The sequence below is a fragment of the Sturnira hondurensis genome, unplaced genomic scaffold (genome assembly GCF_014824575.4).
Source record: "Sturnira hondurensis isolate 20B ecotype Veracruz unplaced genomic scaffold, ASM1482457v3 Scaffold0008196, whole genome shotgun sequence".
In the NCBI taxonomy this organism is placed as follows: domain Eukaryota; kingdom Metazoa; phylum Chordata; class Mammalia; order Chiroptera; family Phyllostomidae; genus Sturnira; species Sturnira hondurensis.
The window spans coordinates 20986583-21007072 of NW_028080827.1; the positions used below are offsets into that span (position 1 = coordinate 20986583).

The 20490-nt window shown below is 46.2% G+C and overlaps 1 protein-coding gene across 1 annotated transcript in view; it reads right to left on the reverse strand.

The window, feature by feature from the left end:
• The window catches only part of ANP32A (acidic nuclear phosphoprotein 32 family member A), a 36761-nt gene extending 24869 nt beyond the window's left edge, over positions 1-11892 (reverse strand). The window contains exon 1 of the mRNA XM_037054228.1: positions 11815-11892. Coding sequence (XP_036910123.1) covers positions 11815-11868 — 54 coding nt within the window. The 5' untranslated portion in view covers positions 11869-11892. The remainder of the gene's footprint in view (positions 1-11814) is intronic.
• Positions 11893-20490: the final 8598 nt, after the last annotated feature.

Below are 20490 nucleotides of genomic sequence, written 5' to 3' on the forward strand. Positions count from 1 at the left end.
TGTCCAAACAGCCTGTTCAAGCCTGGGCTGGTTTGAATCTACTCACCTTCAGGGGCTGTCCCACAATACGCACCTGGCACAAACGTCATTTCTTTCAGTCCTAACAACACCTCCCAGAAGCAGACAGTGTTAGTCACCATTTTACAGATGAGACAACTGAGGCTCAGAGAGGGCACCTGCTGGGTATCTTCAAGCAGTGGAGCTCCTACCTCGAGCACTGCCCACTATACCCCACTTACAGAAGGCCCACTGACCTGCTTCCCAGTCCCCTGAAAATCAAGGATGGACCAAGTCCAGGCTTGCTCAACACCCCAGCAGCAGCCTCATGAAATGCAGGTAAATGAGAAATTACAAGTGTGATGAGCAGGAATGTGCATGTATGTGAACTGTGTGGCCAGGCCAAGGACCAGATTCCCTGCCCCTAGCAGGTTAAGTTCTACATCCTTCTTTCCTATTTGCTGTTTTCCTTGTTCCATTTTCCTCTACTTAATTTTCTTCTTCTTACCTGCTGTAAACTTGTGCACCCGCCTCAGTGCAGTGGCTCCCAACTGTGCTTCAGAGCCCTGTTCAGAGTCTTCTAAAAATACAGACTGGGCACCACCCTTGGAGAGGATTCCTTAGCTGGGCAGAGCCTGGGAATTTCTTAAAATGCTCCCCTCGTGGTTCTGACATATAGCTGCGGTTGCAATCTGCTTCCTTAACCCACACCTTCCCCCCTGTCTGTGTGCTGAGTTCTCCAGCATCTCCCCAACCCCACCACCACCTTTCTGTGACCCACTCCCCACAGCCCAGGACACGGGAACTGGATTCAACAAATTCAACCTCCAACACAGATACTCAACTAGCACTCTGAATGTGTACCTCCATGCACCACACTGGAAGCAGGCCCTGCCAGTGCAAAGTGGGCTCCCTCACCCCTCCCTTCAATCACATCACCTGTGCCTGGTGGTGAGGCCAATAGCTAAGGTAGTTACATAATGTGGGTCGAGTCCCTCCCTGGGATGCACGCCCCTGAAAGTAGTAATCTTTTCAATTTTACTGGCACAGGATCTTGCCTCAACCACCTGCTCATCCCCACCCTTTCCTTCTCTCCCCCTCCCCTGACACACTCTCCTGTCACTTCTGCAGGAGGCAGTGGGATCTGGCGATCCAGTCCTTCTAGACACCTGTGACTGCCAGGTCCCAACACCACTTTGCTAAGATGCCTCACACAAACACTGTAGGCCTCCCTCCTCCAGCTTTACTCAGGCTCTCCATCCCTTCTCCTGCAGCCTGAAGCTGAGCCTGCCCTTCACTTATTCCCAGCCCGAGGATAAATAAGCAGGAGAAATCTGCTGATGGAATCCTCTCACCACAGACACTTCTGAGCCTTTCCAGACATCTGGCCTTTGTTGGACCCTAAGGGATAACCTGAGGGAGCCCTGGCAGGAAGGGGGCAGGGGGTATCTGTACACACAGCCTAACTTTGCAGCATGGAGCTGACACCCAGAAATGGACAATTGATTTGCTGGAGATCTCAGGCAGATCATTGGATTTCCCCCATTTTTCAAAAAAGGGTTAAGAATGCTCTCCACTCCTACCTATCACACACTAGGGCTGGGAAGACCCTAATAAGGAAAGAGTGCTTGGAAAGGTACAGGCATTTCCTATGTAGCGTGAATTTTCATGAGTGAATTAAAAATAAAATAAGCAACTGATTTGACCAGTGGTCTCCTAAGTGGGTCACAACAAGAACAATCCACTGGGATCCAGGAAGAAAATATTAAGACTTTTAATATCTTTTAACTTCCCCTTAATTTTTACTGTTGTTTTATAAGATGCATATACTTATATGTAGCATATGTGAATAAGCAGCCATAACTAAATGGTAAACATACTGGGACTCAGGTTCAAATTTTTTACTATTATGGGATGTAAAAATCAGAAAAAGTTGAAGACTACAGGGTTGAAAAAATATGAACTCACCCACCCACTGGCAAAAGCTCCCAACCTACTCAGTGGGGAGCTAACAGCTTGGTGCTTGGCTTACCAAAGACAGGGTGGTAAAAAATGACAAGAACATGCAAGTACATGGTTCCTTCATCCAACCAACACTTCTAGAGTGCCCACCGTGAGCCAAGTGCAGCCCTGAGTTCTCAGGAGACACAGAGCTAAGCAGAAACAGGTCCTTTAAATCAAGCAGCTTACCAGCTAAGCAGGGGGAGAGATGCTAATTAAAACACTCACATTCAGGAATGTATAATTGCAAACTGAAGCACTTTGAAGGTAATTTCTGTAAGAGTTTTCTAACAAAAGAACTAGACCTAGAGCTTAGGAGGGGTGGAGGATGAAGGAGACGGTAAAGATGGCTAGATGCTAAGTAGGTGGTGGTGGCAGTTACAGCATGGAATAGATTTGAGTCACTGAAAGGCTGCAAGTGAGGCCAGCACAATAGGAAGGGGGGCAAGGGAAAAGATGGGAGACACGGGCCAACAGTGGCCAGTCCACGCAGGACTTTGTTGTTTTGCTAAGAAGTCTGGACTTTATCCTAAGAACAATGGTGTATTTTAAGTATGGGGTAACATGATTTCATCTGTGTTTTGGTAAGAGCATTCTGGCTGAAGTCTGAGGCACAGCTTCCAGGGGGCTGTGAGGCAGGGAAATTAGTTGGCAAGCAGTAGAGAGTATTTTGAGTTGACAGAACTTGTAATGGAGAGAAAGAGGATCACGTGTGTGTGCATATTAGGAGGGGGATGAAGGAGGCTACACAGGTCATAGTTCCCTTTGAGTATGTTGAATGTGAGGTGCTTTGGGGATACTCAGGTGGAGATATCAAGGTGAGTCCTGTGCCCAGTAAACAGCAGCTGCTGATGACGGAGGATAAGCCTTTGTCGGGAGGGAATACAGAAAAAGAGGGCCCAGGGCCCGGGTGTAACTGAGTACAATACTTCATGGCTACAGAAGGCCAAAAGGCCATCAGAAACTGAGCAGCAGCCAGGGCTACAAGAGAAAGACCAGGGAAAGGGAGGGACAAGAGGGAAGGTATCTCATGAAGGTCAGGGTGTAAATACTGCTGCTGAGGAGTCACACAAGAGAAGACAGTGAAGGCTGTCGGGGTTCTGGAAGTTGTTTAGGAAGCACGCCAGACCGGAGAGGGTAGTAGGTGTGAAAGAAGTAAGGGAACACAGGAGGTCATTACAGAGGGTTCACTGAGCTGCATGTAAAAGGGCAGAGATGCGCAGCTCAGCAACGAGATAAAAGAATTGAGGGAGTTTTTCCATTTGCTTAGGGATGGGAGAGGCACCCCAACTGGAGCAGCATCTGCATGACAGTGGTTAGGTGCCCAGAAGGAAGAGGACCAGAGGACAGGTGAGCTGGGCACAGACTTGGTGTAGTAATTTCTTTAGAAACCAGGAGGTTTCAATGTTCTCTGTGAGGAAGGAGGTTGTGGCAGGATGGGGGGTGGGGAAGGTTTGAGAGGGTAAATGGGCAGTTCGAGAAGAGTCTGGAATAGCTGCTGAGGGCAGTGACAAAGGAGTTGCCCGGGAGAGGGGCAAGTCGTGACATCATCTTCAGCAGAAACAACTTGGCAATTCAATGCTGGGGCTGCTCCCGTTGTTTGGATGGTATAGTTATAAACACATCTAGAAGCAACAAATTTACTGCAGAATTGCTTGTAGGGAAAAATAACTTCTGGCAATTTTGAATCTATAGCTTCTAACCTCTTTTCCCATTGAAACAAATGTTAGTTTTTTATATATAACGTGTCTGCTGATAACATAAAGTTTATTTTTAAGTGAATGCCAACTGTGGTGTTCTAACAGAACTAACCATAACAACATATAATGTTTATTGAGTGCTTACTGTGCTCCAGAGCCCATGTGGTAGGTACAACATCATCACTTTACACAGACAAGGGAAGAAGGCAGGCACTGTGAGGTGAAGGGGTTTGCCTGCCCAAGTACCACAGCTGAATGGGGTGGGGGTGGGGAGGGACAGGGTGAAACACCCAGCAGTCTGGGTGGGAGCAGCAGCCAAGAACCTCCTCACTACAACCTTTCTACTCACTGGTGAATAACTGGGGGAGCCCCAGCACCCTGCAAGTGTGCAGGGCACCACACGATGGAGGGCAACGGGCAACAAGGGTAGAGAGAAGTGGGTGGAGGAACATGCCTGACCCACCAGCAACCCCAGACAGCATCCCACCAGAGCAGGAATTTAGGATAATGACTCCCTAATGCCATGAAAGTCTGGGTTGAGAAAGACCTACAAGGAAGAAAGCAGCCTGAAATAAAAAAAAAAAAGGGGGGGGGGGAAGACGACTCAGAGATAAGCTGCCTTAAAAGCAGGAGAAATCACTGACCTTCACCATGCTACAAACAGCTTTCTCCCTATCAAACCGCAAAATAAATACTTGAGTGTGAAAGAACCATAATATTCTGTTTTAAATGTCTTTCAAACACTAACAAGTAATGAAATCAATTTATGGGTCAAAGCCAGCACTTTTTTTTTCAATGAACGGATAGTGTGTTTTACATAGTAAGGGACTTACTGTCAGTTTTTCAAATAACACGTCTGCTCACCAGGCAGTGGGGTAAAACACCTCTTACTGTCAGGGTCACAAAGTCGGAAAGCCACGGGTCTCATTCGACACCCCTATTTCAGAGTGACAAAAACAGAGACCCAACGCAGCTCAACAACGTGATCAAGGTAGTTAATAGCAAAGCTGAGAACAGCACTCACGTCTCTAATAATTCTCTGGTAATTTCCTCACCAAACTGGAATCTCCAAATGCAAATACTTCTGGAAAAGCCAGCCCTGACTTTATTCTACATTAGAGTAAAAGACAGTGGAGTACAGTAAGCTCATCTCTTAGATCTGATACCTGGAACAAGTTTGGGTAAAGAAGATAAAATGAGTGTACAAGGTAGCCGTGGAGCTAAAGCAAAATAAGTTCGAGCGAAAACATGGGGGTTGCAGGGTGTGGCCCAGTAGGCACAGAATAGGACCTCGTGTGGCAGAACAGAGACCTGTATCTTGTTTACAAACTTTGAATCAACAAATATCAGGACAACTGGTTCTATACAAAGAGGCTGCTTCACTGTCCAGGCAGGTGGCCTAGGGCCATGGGTGCTTTGTGTATCTCTTTCGACAAATTTTATTAAATGAGAGGTTCTGAACAACAGATGCCTTCACAATTCTCCATCCCTGCCAGACGCCATCTCTTTAATGAAAACATCATTGTTGGTATTTCTCATGTTGTAAAATTATATTTCAATGTAAGGTTAAGAGTCAGAGTCAGGTCCATGTTTCTCTACTTGAGGCAGGAAGGCAGTGTGATGGGAACTAGTGGAGGGCACTTTCTAGGAGACTAGAACTAGCCAGAGCAGGGAATGGTCAGGGCACAAAGGGGGGAGGGGAGGGTATGGCTGCAAACATCTATTTGTAAAGGAGTGCCCTCTCTGGACACCACAGTAATGAGCCTTTTTACCAAGTCAGAATTCAGGGCAAACAAATGGGCCAAGTTCATTGTACCAGGGCTCATCACCACAAGTTCCTTGCTCCTTTCCTCAGTGACCACACTGAGGTAGGGAGGGCAGGCACAGTGGAAAGGAGATGTTTGATGAGTACCCTACACACCCTCCACCCACAAAGGATCACCAAGAGCTCCGAGTTTCCATTTCAATGTGGTATGATTAATTTGAACTGAAGCTCTGGGACGACCAGCCCTCAAAGCTCAATCAGGTGCCTATGTTACAAATAAGGATTGTGTAAGTCACCTTGAGATGCTAGTGGTGCAACAGCAGTTAAGACTGGAAACTGAGGTTAGTTCTCTTGGAGTTAGCATCTCCCCCCCCAGACCTGGCCACTCTCACAACCATTCTTTCTATTCATTAGCTCAGGCACATGAGGCTGGAGTTAGAAAGAAGAGCTCTGACACTCAAAGCCACTTTACTGCTGGTTTGTTCCCCAGGAAACACGAATGGTGTAAGAGCAGCCGGACCAAACAAGAGATTCCAGGATTATCTGTGGTTTTCAACGATCTGTGCTCTGAGGGTCTGATGTCAGGCACACAGCTGCTGCACCTTATGCAGACCTCAGAGCACAAACCGCTGCAGTTCAAAGCTCCTTCCCTCCAGCTCTGAGAAGACATCTAAAATGTAAGAGCAGCCATTTAACTACAAGATATGCAAAAGTCTTTTGAAATATTCTGAGTATGCAAGACAAATAATTTTAGCTGGTTACATAGAACCTCTGGATAGTAGGAACATTTGATTTTAAATGGGTAACAGGGGCAATTTCTCTTCTAATGCAGGTTCTTGGATTGAGTCTAATTTCCACTAGGTATCAACTGAAGAGCACACATAATAGGATTTGAAAAGGCCCCTACAACACCAACCAAATAAATGGTTTGCCATATGCTTGATAAAAAAAAATTAACTCAAAACCCCAGATTCCAGGGTCCCTCCCCCTCATCTACTAAACCAGAGATTACCAAAATTTACCTAAAAGCAAAATGGACAGTGCTACACAGGCATTTTCATGAGAGAAAACAAATTTCCACCATTCTTTTATTGATAAAATTAAAAAATATAAAAAGCATAATTTTCACAATTTTTGTAATGAAGGTCTAACATAAGTAAAACTCTTCTTTGAGTAGGGGGATACGACTTTATTTATTTAATTGGGATTCAAAATTAAGTTCCATATCATCAAATTAAGTGCAGTGTTTATATGTGCAATTATTCTTAGCTCATGGGGTTGTACACAAACAGGTTCCTCGGGTGCATCTGGTGCTGGGCCATGTGTGGGACCCCATGCACTATGTAACTTTCAAGGTTTTTACCATCCCACCAAAGGGCCTCTGGTTTTACATCGGGAGGAGAGCCTAACTCTGCTGCATGCCTGCTGTCCAGGACCCTTTCCCACCCTCAGTGACTCACTCTCACAACAGGGAGGACAGGATGTCACAGTGCTCGGCCTACAGGAAGGAGCTGTTGGGAGGACTGAGAGGAACCGAGGGGTGTTACTAGCATACTAGTCCTAGACACCGAGGACATGCCAATTCTGTTCTGTTTTTTGGCTGTAGACAGAGACTAATAAAAATGAAAAGTGCATTACATCCAAGATCCCATACAAACCACTGCCTAACAAGTTCCTGTCTTCTCATTACCCCCCACACCTAAAGGCCAGATTTGTTTCAGCCTAACCAGAGGTGACATGCTAAACCAAACTCAGAAAGTGCATGCCTTCCCCCTGAAATGGTCATCCACCAAGCTGCTGGTCCTGACCAACACTGTCAACATTTTGGACTAAGAGGCTCTCTAGTCTTCATGCCTTCAACCACAGAAAACTCACTAGCTCATAAGGTGAGTTTCAAAACCTCTGAAACAAAAAAGCTCTTCCCTAAAGTATTTTACAAAAAAAAAGGTGCTTCAGGAGAGGCAGGTGAGAGTAGAGGTTGAGTACAGACTACCTGTGATAAGCTGTCTTCAATTTTCTCATGTGTCACATAAGAATAATAAGAGTATCTACCTCATAGTGCTATTGTGGGGACTAAATTAATTGATACACATAATCCACTAAAAACTGTGCCAAGCACAGCATGGGTACAATGTTTGCATTAACTGTTATTATTAATCATTTTATTCTAACCCAAAGAAGAGCTGAGTTGTGCCTCATGACACCCCAGTACCTCTCAAGGAATAACACTATCAGGCTAAGCACCTGAGGGCCAGATCAAGCCAGCTTTGTCACTTAACTCACTAAATAAGATTATTATTTCTGTTTTCCACGTAAGGAAGCCAAGGTTCAAAAAGTCAGGTTAGGCTGACTTGCCTGAGATCGCAGGAGGTTAACTTACCTTATTACTACCTTTCTGTGGCAGGGGGGATTCAAACTCAGGTCTGTGTGGTTCCAGAACAGAGATTCACTGTGGACTCAGCCCCCAGACTCAAAACTGCCATCAGCAGCAGCAATTCAGTAACAAAACATAACTGCCATGACTACCCCGAGCTCACGTTCAATTTTCAGCCTGTGAATTCCTGGTTAGCTTGCATAAACTGGAATTAATATCAGGCTACTTGAACCCAATTAGGCAGTAAGTCAGACTGGAAAACATCATGCGGTGTATTCCAAAGGTCAAAGTTAAATCTGGCTTACTGGGCAGCCTTTGCCCAGCACTGCTACGAACGCCAGTCTCTACGCAGACACCAGTTTAACCAGTGAGGTGTTTAATCAGAACCCTACTGGCTCTAAAAAGTCCCATAGAGATGCCACCTACAGGATGCCTTGTCTACCTCTGCAGTCAATAGCCAGAGAAAGGCAGTCGGCAGAAAGACATCACTTTTTAAAAAGCAAACCGTATTCCCTTCTTGTTTATGGTTACATTTGGTACTGTAGCTGCCTTCCCGTTGGGAAAAAAATAAGAGGAGGGCACAGAAGAAAGAAAGGGGACTCCCCTAGCAGCCTGAAAGGCACTGCAACACCCACTTGAAACACGGAGCAAGACCTACCTTCCCCGTAGAGCCCAGCCTGAGGGCGTTTCCCCAACTACTCGACAACTCGTCCCTCCCGCGTAGCTGCTGCTGTCCTTGGCTTCAGTTGGGGGCCTCTAGAGTCGCATGCGTGTTCCCTCCCCCAAAAGAAATATCCTGTTCAATTGCTTCCCCCACCCTGCTATCAGTTCGGAAGCGTGAATAAACACCAGGACGATCAGTTCGTTAGGGCCACATTTAACTACGTCTAAACGCCTGCAGGAGGAAGGGCGAATTACCGAAGAGAACATGGGGGAGGGAGCACCACTGGGGGTAGGGGGGGCGCCAGAACGAAAGAACGTCGCCCTCCCAGTGCAAGGGCAATCGCTAAGCCCCAGCAAAGCCTCAGGCCGGTGGCACGGGAGGAAACGCTCACAGGGGCCCCAACCACATCTGAGGGTCCCGGGGCCAGCTCCCCCTGCTGCCTTCACGTCCAGGCCCGTCGGGGTGATGGCGCAAGGTTCTGCCTGCCCCCCCCACCCCCACCCCAGCGACAACAGCCGCGGTGACAAAATGGCAGCCTGGCGCCCGCCAGTCGTGCCACAAGCAAGCAGGGCCCTGGCGCTGCCCCCTGCCCCCAATAACGTTTCGGCACCCTTCAGGTTCGGCCTCGGGTGGGCCTGGCCGTTAAAGACATAATAAATAAAATACCTCGAGCTCCACACCAGCTCGGGACACCCAAAGGCCTGCACGGGGCCAACCAGCCCGCCCACGCCCTGGCCGACCCGCACCAGGCCCAGCCACCCTCCCGCCAGAGCCCACAGGGAGCCCGGGGCCCGCATTCTGGGCCCGCGCTCGGCGCCGGCCGCACTATGGGGGAGGGGCGGGGCGGGCCGCACGAGACCCGGGAAACATGGCTGCTCGTCCTATTTCAGCGTCGCGGCGTGGCCACCAGCCCCAGGACCAGAGTTGGGAGAGGCTCGGAAGGTGGGTGTGTGGGGGCCCCTAAGGGCTGCATGGTGGGCACGGGAGCAGGGGGCGCTGTCCGGGCGCTATTTATCTTAAGAATGTTAAAAAAAATAGTTCCTCCTCCCCCACCTCTTTTGTCCCTCATTAGGTAGCTTTCTCCCCCTTCGCCCCAAACGTGTAGAAAGTGCCCCCTCCACTTTGAACTCAACCTGGCCTTGAGGCCTCGGGCAAGCGCGTGGGCAGAGAGCCTGGGTGGCGAGGGGGCGAAGCGTGAGAAATCATTCCCAGCCCAGCGCGCTCCCCTCCCCCCAGCACACACTCAGGGAAGTTTAAAGAGCCGGTTCGACCCGCTTTCTAGCTCGCTCCCAGTTGGTCAGCAGCGTGGATGGGGTTGGCCAGGTGATCCGAGTCCCCACACACAGCCACCGCGGAGACCCAGGCCCCCTGCTCGGCGCCATTCCCCCTCCGCACAGGGGGCTTCCGGAAAGTACGCGGGAAGACCGAGGCTCGGGCCCCCTCCCCCACCACCACACCCAGCCCCCAAATCCTCTGGCTGGGGATTCGAGCCAGGATGAAACCGGCCAGAAAAAGGCAAGCCGCCGGCAAATTGTTAGAGGCAACTCTTGCCTTTTCCGCCGGGCACCCCTCCCCGCTCTCCGCCACCCCCTCCCCGCCCTGCGCGCCATCAGGCACTGCACGTCTACAGTCCACAGCTGCGTTATGATGGGGAGAGGCACAAAAAGGATCTTGTTTTCAAAAGTCTCACTCAGGTTTGGGGGAGGAACTAGAGAAAAGAGGAAGCAAGGCCTGTCTTAGCCAGGAATTAGGGTTTTAACCAACTGGAGGGGCGACAGGTCACACAGTGTTCCCCCAACTCTGGAACCCTGGTCACCAAGGCTGGAGCGAAGGCCCTCCCTCCGGTGTTCTGGTCCCCCCAATCCTAGGGGCGACTAAAAGAGTCGGCCAGCGTCTCTGCCTCAGACCTAGGTTCTCCTCCGCAGAGCCGCCAACTCGCATAAAACACTGTTTGAAAGCGAGAGGGAGCCAAAAAAACAAACAAAACAAAAACAAAAAACGAGCATTCGAGTCACCCACCCTGGCCTTCCCCCTCTCCTTGAGGTGGGCTTTCGCTGAGCCTCCCGGTTCCCAGCGGTGTAAGTTTCCTTCGGCCCTACTCCCGCCGCTGCCCAATCAATAACGGGGACGGGAAGGCAAACTCCCATCCCAAAGCTGCGTGTTCGCTATGCCCGCATCAATCTGGACCCAGCCAATACCCACCACGGGCACCAGCTCCGGGCAGCTCGCGTCTTGACAAAGTTTCCTGTGCCCATTTTATTAGCCAGGTGACTGCCCAGGAGCCCACCTTCGAGAAGGACCGGCCAGGGACACCAGGGTTCGAAGGCTGGCATCCGGAAAGAACAGGGGCGAGGGGGGACCGGGACGTAGCCTTTGGGTAACTTGCAATAGCGATCGCTCGAGGTGGGGAAACGCGGGGATTATCGGTGCCTTCGCACGTTCGAAAATCCCTCCCTCTCTCCTTCCCATTTACCCTGCCTTCCTAAGGAAAGGAAGAAATATCAGCATCTGGCCCGAAGGTGGGGTGGAAAGAGTGAGGGAGAAAGAGGAGGAGAGGAAGGAGGCAGAGAAAGGGAGGGAGGGAGAGAAAGGGCGCGTTCACGAACACTACAAAGTTACAAATATGGCTCCCCCGTCTCTCGCCTCATCACTGCAAAGAAATGAAGACGCACTTTAAACTCGAGCCATTCCCAACTCTACTGCAGCCCCCTCCCCAAGCGCTCTCCCTGGGGGCCTCGGCCCACATTTATCAGAAACTAAACCGGACTCGCGGAGCCCAAAACTTATTGTGTGTGCGCGAGGGAGAGAGAAAGGGAGGGGGAAGGCGCGGGAGGGGGCTAGAGGGGGGTATTCATTTATAAAATATAAACCCCCTTTTTTGTTGTTGTTAAATCCAGGAGGCAGCCCCTCTCCTCCTCCTCCCTCGTTAATCTTTTCCCCCAGACGGAGTCATGGGAACAGCGAGCTCAGAGGGTCATTTTGCCTCATTCTCCCCGACCCAAACGCGTGCGCCCGCTGGCCCCCGATGGGTGCACACTTGCACGCACACTCGCACCCACACTCGCACACGCGGGAGCACACGCACAGGTAGTCACACACCAAGGGCAGCGGCGGCGGCAGCCGGAACATGTTCGGATGGCATTGCAACCCCCAACCTTGTAATTCATTTGCAGTCCGACCCCCAAACCGATACCTCCCGGGCTCCCCCCCTCAAAAAAAAAAGTGCCTCACCCCGCAACGCACACACACACAGACACACTCACACACAAAGTAGGAGAATGGACCGACAGAGATATTTTTGGCAAATGCTCACATCAGAGGGCGTCCTGTTCCGCAGCTCTAAATGAATCCGTTTGTCCATTTCCATCTCTCGCGCTCTCTCTCTGCAGAGGCTCCCGCGCCGGCGGAATTCAATCAATAAACCCCGAACCCACGGCCGCGCGTTTTAGGACTTTGAAGGCTCAACCAGCTCCGCTCGGTTCTCGAGCCCCCAGCACCCGCGGCGCACACAAACCTGATCACGGTGGAGGCGGGATTTTCGGCCGCGCGGATGAGCGGCAGCAGCTTCAGCCAATCGGCGCTGAGGACCTTCGAGCAACAGCCAGTGGTGGCAGCGGCGGGGGGGGAAGGGGCCAATGGGCGGGCTGCGCAGCCGGCCAGAGAGGCTCAGCCATTTGGTTGTGTTGCCGGAGACGGACCTCTTTAGATTTCTGGGCGGCTGAGGAACGCGGTTGCAGCTCCGTGGCTGAGCGAGGGGGGTGGGAGGAATAGCGGGGGAAGGGAAGGTGACTGCCTCGAGAGCCGAGCCGCCCGGCCTCGCCAGCCCGCCGCCGCCTCAGCGTTTGGCCGGGGGCGGGGCCGCAGGTGCGTTATAAGAGGGGGAGGGGCGCGGCCGGAGGGGTCGGGTTGGGGTCCTGGCCGGACCGCGGGCATCCCGGGGCCGCCCTAGGCTTGCGCGCGCCGCCCCACCGGGTTGCGGAAGGAGGCGGGCAGCGTGAAGTCTGGGAGCTGCCGGGCGGGCGGATGAAAGGCTTGGGAAGAGGGGGAGGGATAGGGTGTCGTGTGTTTGGGGAGGAGGGCTGGTCGTTTTGGGGGTCCGACGGGCGAAGTTGGTGGTGCTTGGCTGCTGACCCCCACCGTCTTTGTGAGGTCCCAACTCTGGCTGTAGCTCGCAACCCGCGCTTCCCTTCGCTTCCAGCCTCGTCCTAGTCCAGCTGCAGCCGCCAACGTCCCTCGAATAAATAAGTAAATAAAAGCAAGTTGCGTCCACCTTTGGATGACTTACCTTGCAGTCTCCACCCTTTCCACGGAGGGACATTTCAAGTTGCTGTCATATAAGGTCATTTAAGAAGGAGTGATCACCAGAAGTCATCCAATATCTTGCTTAGTCAATAAATGAATGATGATCGTGGATTATGAACTGTTGGCTGGATGTATAGAATATTTAAAAGTGGAAAAGGAAGGTGCTACTAACTCATGGTTTTCTGGACCAAACAATTTATGGGCTTTATAGACCCAGTGAAAGAAAACGGCGCAGTTTAGTCTAGTCGTCCACCTGAGTCATATGGTTCAATTTGGGTTGCCGTAGAGGCTCTACTTGGAGCACTTTATCAGGTTTTTTGGTTTGCTTGCTTTGGGTTTTTCGAATCACATTAATTGTAAGAGACCTTAAAGCCTTAATTCCTGGTGGGTTACCAACTTCTGTGGGCAGGCTTAGGATCTTGTCATGTACTAAGGTGGCTGCCTATGGCTGTTAATAAGTCATGGGGATTGTTGTCAACAAGGACAGATACATCTTGACCCTTCCATGCACTGTTTTTTCAATGCTATTATTTCTACACGTCTACACTCCCCATACACTTTAAGGTAGTTTTTCTGTTTGGCTACATGTGTTTTCAAGGAAGTGGTTTCAAGGGAGAGATAAATCAATATGTATGTTGCAAATTTGAAATGTTACATAACACCAGTACAGTTTCATTCTTGGGCATATAAAGTTTAGGAGGAAATAAAAAGTGACAGAAAGTAAATCAAACGCACATACAGAGTGCTTACACTGGGGAGGAAAGTTGTAACTTTAAAATTGTAACCCGATGGATTACAGGAGTGAAATCCTGCAATTAAGCATTTTACTCGATAAATTCTTTCAGATAAAATAAGTGCAATTTGAAAAGTGATCATGTTTATTCTTTGAGTAGCTAGGAAATGGGGAATAAAAATGGAAAGTCATTGTTTTAGTTTATATAGGCATATATAGTATAGTTTATTTGACTTGGCTGATATATATCTTCCTTGATCTTATTGAAGTCAATGTGTGAAGTTAGAGTTTATTATTTTTAAAATTATACTGGCTTTGTTATACAAGGGGAAATTCAAAATACCAGAATTTACTTATAAAAAATTGTGTATTCTTACATGTTTAAACTTCAGTCATCTTCAAAATACTCTTCATTTGATGCAATACACCTATCAAGACCTTTTTTGAACTCATCTATTTTAATGCCTTTTAGTGCTTCTGCTGTTTTTTGTTTCACTCCTTCCACACTGGCAAAACGTTTCCCTGTGAGGAGTTTTTTCATTCAGGAAAACCACAACAAAAATTGTCAATTTGGGTGAGATTGGGTGAATAGGAAGGGTGGGGCACCAGGATCATGCAGGGTTTTGTTTGTCAAAAACTGCTGAACAATGAGCATGGTGGTTTCAAGGGAGAAACCACCATGGTACGAGTAATCATAAATCACCCATCATGAAATGGACAAATGCTTTGAAAGAGTCTTCAAAAAAAAATTCACTGAAGCCAAAAGCAGCCTCTCACAACAATGCCAGTTGGTACACTGATACAGATGGGTTCCTAGAACACACCTAGTGGGGGAACCCTGTACCATATAGCAGGCCTGCCCTCTGGAATATAATTCCATTTTTGTTTGGGTCCCCCTTCATAAAACATATTGGACCCCAAACTACCTGTTTGCCAGAGTCAGTTGTTCTTTCTGGGTATGGTATTTAAGGCTGTTCCAAAACAGAGCTCTCCATCATAAAGATTAATATGAGGTGTAGAATATATAATATAGGAGTCCTGAAGTTTATATTTTTGATGGTAAATCCTTCCATTTAAATATTTAATACCAATTAAGTCCACACCTTTAGCAATGTGATATGGGACAGTGCCTTTCCAGAGAAGTAATGCCTTAAAAGCCAACCAGTCAAGTGCAGGGATGTTGCTCATCCACCTCTGCTAAACAGAAGCAAATAGCTCACTTGTGCGAAGATTGTGCAAAGATTGAAGAAGATGCCCTGGAAGCCCAAACCTCCATTAAAGAAAGTGAACAGATACAAATTACAATTAGGATTGAAAAAAATGGCTTGATCACTAAATCAAAATATTAAATATAAGTTATTTTTAGAAGAACCTTACCTTTATATATTTTTGTAACACCTTTTGTACTCATGTTAGAAATTGAAAGAAGGCTTTGCCAGATGTCAATTATTACAGATGCTGAAATGTCCAAAAAATATGTGTAACTAATTGAATACTTAACATCTTGCCAGCATACTTTAAAGGGAAAGACTTCCTCTCATTTTTACAAATAGATTTTTTAAAATATTTTATTTATTTATTTTTAGAGAGAGGGGAAGGGAAGGAGAAAGAGTGGGAGAGAATTATCAATGTCTGGTTGCCTCTCATGTGTCCCCTACTGGGGACCTGGCCTGCAACCCAGATATGTGCCCTGACTGGGAATCTGAACCAGTGACCCTTTGCTTCACAGGCCCGTGCTCAACCCACTGAGCTACACCAGCCAGGGCGACAAATAGATTTATTTATAGTTTACTTTAAATGAAATTTTAATGATTTTGATTTTATTATCAAAAGAAAATAGGAAGATAAGCTAAAACTCAGTCATTTGTCCCACAGTACCTAACCAAACAGCAAAAAGAAAACAACTTGCTGTTATTGCTTTTGCTGTTGTTTTTTAAAAAACAACTTGTCTTACAGAGTTGTTTTTTTAATTACATTTCATTGCATATCATAGTAGTAAGTCAGTGCTCTGAATGGCTCTGTGTATCACACATCTGAAGATGTAGTAAGAAAAGAAACTCCCTATCAAGTAATCTTGGCTAAGTTTTGATGTGGAGTGGAAACAGAGTGAGTGATGATTCCACAATGGAAGTTAGATTGTGAAAGATGGAGAGTCTGTAACCTCTGGAACTGGATTGGATTCACACCGAGAGGGATAAATGAGATACAATTCAAAGGTTTGAGCCCCTCAGGAAAAAGACAGACTTAAGAACTGAAAGGTACCTTCCTGCCTTCCAGAACACTTTCCATCAAGAACCAGCCCAAACAAATAAGCAGCCTATTTTGTCCTGTTGGAGGTTTGAGCGATATGTGTCCTTAACCTCTTGATACCTGTTGGAAAGTACTGTTTTATAAATAACCCACATTCATCCTGCTACTATTTTAGCTCATTTGGTTTTGACCCCTAAAAATGGAGACCCTCTGGTAGCATCCTTTTTATGAGTTAAGCTAATGTAGTCAAAGTTCAACTTTTTGTCTTCCGTTTGAGTCACAGACATGGGAACCTGGCCATAATACTTTTTCACCTACATCATGGTTCTGCTGCCTGGACCCCAAAAGACAGTGATATGGAAAGACTCCAGCTTTAATTATGTTCTCTTTATCTTTCCTTAGAAATGGGTTTTAGAAATGGAGATTATTCTTTGAAATCCCTGGTAATAAGTGTGAGACTGCTACTGCATTTTGATTTGAATAGCAAAGGAATGTTGAGGCCCAGAATCTAAAAAGTTACCTGTTTGCTTAATAAAACATTAGATGGTTTTACTTTTAAATTATTGAATAGTTAGTTACCTTGTCAATAGCAGGTCGTAGAGAAAAAGCACTTCTAGGGAAAAATAGTCACATGTGATTTTAAAATAGTAAAAATCTTAAAATCAACTTAAAGGTGAAAACAAAAAGACTTATCACCTGTGCACTTGTTTGGAAATCACTAGAAATTTTGTGATTCTAATTCTTAAATATACTTGGTAAAAGAAGTAGACATAAGAGGATAGTTTGTTTACCACTCAGCAGGAAGAAAACCAGAGCCATAGGCTCTATTTTTAGTATTAAAATATGGCCATAAAGGAAAAAAGATGCTTTAAAGACAGTGGAATGTAGAGTCATAGTTCAAGACCGTAACTAAGGGCAATCTTGGTTGAAAAAACAGAAATGCAATTACCTGAGAATCTATTAATTTATTTCAATCTGCCTGGTGTTGAAGTTTACTTCTGAAGAAAGTTACTAAAGTTTATTAAGATAGGAGATAGAGAACAAACTTTCTAAGAACTTTTAACCTATTTACTATTTGCAAATAGTGTTTATAATTTTAATTATATATGGTAAAATTGTCCTCTGAAATCATGTACTTTGATATAGCAGTTCTCATTTGTACCTAGAAGTAATTATATAATTTGGAATATATATTACAACTCTTCTTGAATTAGAAATCAATTACATGCATTCTGAGAAATTAGTAATTTTTAAATGTATTTCTAGTGGAAATAGTAGGTCCTCAGGACAGAATACCTGTACCCTGAACTCTTCCTGGGAATTCTGAATCCTAGAAACTTGAGTATAGAAATTATGCATCCATTTGCACATGACCAAATGAGATAGCCATGTTAGGTATTTGAGGACTCCTACCCAGCAGAGTAATACATGCACGCTTTGCTCTGCTGGATTGCTTTTTTGTCCCAAAAATTTACCCCAAATCATTTTATATGCCTTCTGTGTATGAGAATTATATTAGGTCTACATATATTCATTCAAAGGCAACCTGAATAATAGTGACATACTTTTCACTAGGCTGGACCAGCTCATGTCTGTGTTCATGTTCCTGTGGAGAAGCAATGCTGTAGGATGAGGCAGAACAGTAGGTGAATAACAAGGATGCTGATCACAGTGTAGGAGCACTTTTTACAAAAGTTAATAAAAGAAAGAATATATTTATGTGCCCAGGAAAAAAGTCTGGGAGAGTATACACCAGAAAGTATTTTTTCCTGCTTACCAAGTTTTATGGGTAATGGGGTCACAGTGTTTTGTTTTGTTTTGTTTTGTTAATATTTTCTAAGTTTTTCAGTTGGTAATTTTTGCAATATGAAAGTTATTTTCAGTGGAAATATGTAGATATAGCAGATTTGGGATATGTGTTTGTGCTTGTCAAAATTCTTGGTTGCAGGCAGTGGAAACTTTCCCTGAACAATACAAGCAGAATGCAATTTCTTATAACTATCACAGGACAAAGAACATGGTCCAAGAAAAGAGGAGGAAACAGGGAAAGCTGGGCAGTCTGGAGCAGCCAAGATGGTGCTCCAGGTGTAGTCTGCAGAGGACCCCACACCTTGTAATTCATCTCTTCAAACTATGGACTCCGCACCCCTCCATTGCTGCAAATGATTGCTCAGGTGTGTCGGGTTTTATGTCACTCCCTCAAAATTCAAAGCACTTAATGGAAACATTTGCAAATTTCCCAACTATCAGGGAGAAAAGATTGCCCCCTTTAGCTTCTACAGTGGGTGTGTGACACTGCCTCCCACTTACTTTAGGATTGTCCCCCTGCTCCTGAAAAGTATTCTCGTGGTAGATGACCAAAACCAGAACCCACCAAAGTGTTCTGATTAAACAATACTGTGAAGGCTTTCTAATGATCCAAATTACCCATCTTAGCTCTTTTCTTGCTCCCAATTACTTGTCAGGAAGAGACTTGATATGGTCTGAATGTTTTTATCCCCTCTCCTGCCAATCTGTATGTTGAAATACTAATGCCCAAAGTGATGGTATTAGGAGGTGGGACCCCTTCCTAACAAGAGGCAATTAGGTCGTGAGCCCTCATGATTGAGATTAGGGCCCCTATTAAGAGGACCCACAGAGCTCCCTAGCCTTTCCTTTAGGTAAGCAGGGGTGTCAAACTCATTTTCACTGGGGGCCACATCGGCTTCGAGGTTGCCTTCAAAGGGCCGAATGTACTGTATTTTTAGGACTATAACCCCCCCCCCAATTTGGGAGGAATAATAGTTGTTAATGCTGCTGTTGAGTTCTGTTTACATTTACATTGGTGAAGTATGTTGTTTATGTTATTAAATATTTACCACATTTTTGCTTCAATTTTTTTCATATTTTCCTCTAAAACCTAGGTGAGTTTTGTCCAAAAGACACAGTAATTTTAGGACTGTATAAATGTAACTACTCCTTAACCAGGGGCAAGGAGCTTGGCACTGCCCCTGGTAGAAATAAGGTGTTAGGCTGGATAGAACAAGGTGGAGGGCCGGATTTGGCCCTCGGGCCTTGTGTTTGCCACCTGTGATGTAAGGAGCTAGCTAGAGGTCGGCAACCTGGTAGGGTCTTCACCTGACTGTGCTAGCACCTTATCCTGGACTTCCAGCCTCCAGAGTGTGGAAAATAAATATTTTTTTAAATTTATAAACCACCCAACCTCTGGTATTTTGTTCCTATAGCCCAAACAGACTAAGACAAGACTACATCACCTATTTAGGATCAACCTAAAACAGCTAATATCTGGAGTCCTTAGTTTTCTTTCAAGTGCTTCCTTTTCCATATCCTAGGCCAGAAGAAACAATATATTGTTGATGTCAATGATAATGAAGCAGAACTGATAGTAACTTTGAGATTTTGAGAAGAGCCATTTGATTTAAAATGATAAGAAATTGCATCCTAAGGGATACGCTAAAGATAGAATAATCTGCATGTTATAGTTCGTGAGTAAACGCAGAGATCTCTAGATCAAGTGCTGGGAGATCTTGAGTAGAGATGTATCACTGTTGATGGGTTTCTATCTGCCACTCTGCACACAGGTCAGGATCAAGTGCGGAACTAAACCGACGGGTATTCGATTAGTAAAAATTTATTGGAAGAAGGCAAGTGGTCACAGGCTAAGTAATGGTTCTTAAAAGAAGGCAGTCACTTTTAAGGACAATTTTGAAGGAAAAAAATGCTGATGGTAAAAGAAATACAAAACCCACAAACACATCAAAGAGACCCATATTCCTGGGAACAAAGAGAAAGGTCATAAAGGAGCTGCTTAGAAAACATATTAATCCTGGGATCTTGTCCTCTTTCCTCCTGCCCCCCATCATTTCACGTCACTTAGCTCAGACTGCTCTGTAGCTAGAAAAAGCAGATGATACCCTTGCAAGGACTGGGAACAACATTATAGGAATTCAGCTGTTTTCTAGTTTAATTTTTATAGTTGTCAATGTATGATTTAACTGTTACATGAATGGAAGTTTCTTCTAAATGGTAATGACTTCTCTTCAGAGACACAGTGCTAAAGATTCTGCTCATTGAAACACAAAGTGTGCCTTGATTGGTATGGCTCAGCGGATTGAGCACTGCCTGCAAGCCAAGGGTGGTCACTGGTTCGATTCCCAGTCGGGGCACATGCCTAGGTTGTGGACCAGGTCCCTAGTAGGAGGTGTGTGAGAGGCAACCACACATTGATGTTTGTCTCCCTCTCTTTCTCCCTCCCTTCCCCTCTCTAAAAATAAATAAATAAACTTTTAAAAAACACAAAATACTCTTTATGACCAAGTGTTTTATATATTAGAATTTAACTTTGCAGGTGATTCAATGCAAATAGTGGCAGGCTGCTAATTATGAAATAAAATCTATTTCCTCTCCTTCCTGGACACAAAGCTTGACTATGACCCCTAGTCGGCCTTGTAGTTGGATTGGGTGCATAAGACTGAGTGCTAGACTGTTGAGTGAGAGTAGAAGTGATGTTTATCACTTGGAGGCCTGAAATCTCCCATACATGCTGACTGAGCTGGAGGTGACAGAGTGACCTTGGAAACTACATGTTGTTCATGAGGCTGGAACCTCCCTCAGCCTTGGTCTCTACAGAGAGCCATCTAGAAGCCTATTCACTTGCCCATCAAGAGATGAACTGTGACCGAGATAGAAACTTTATGCCACTGT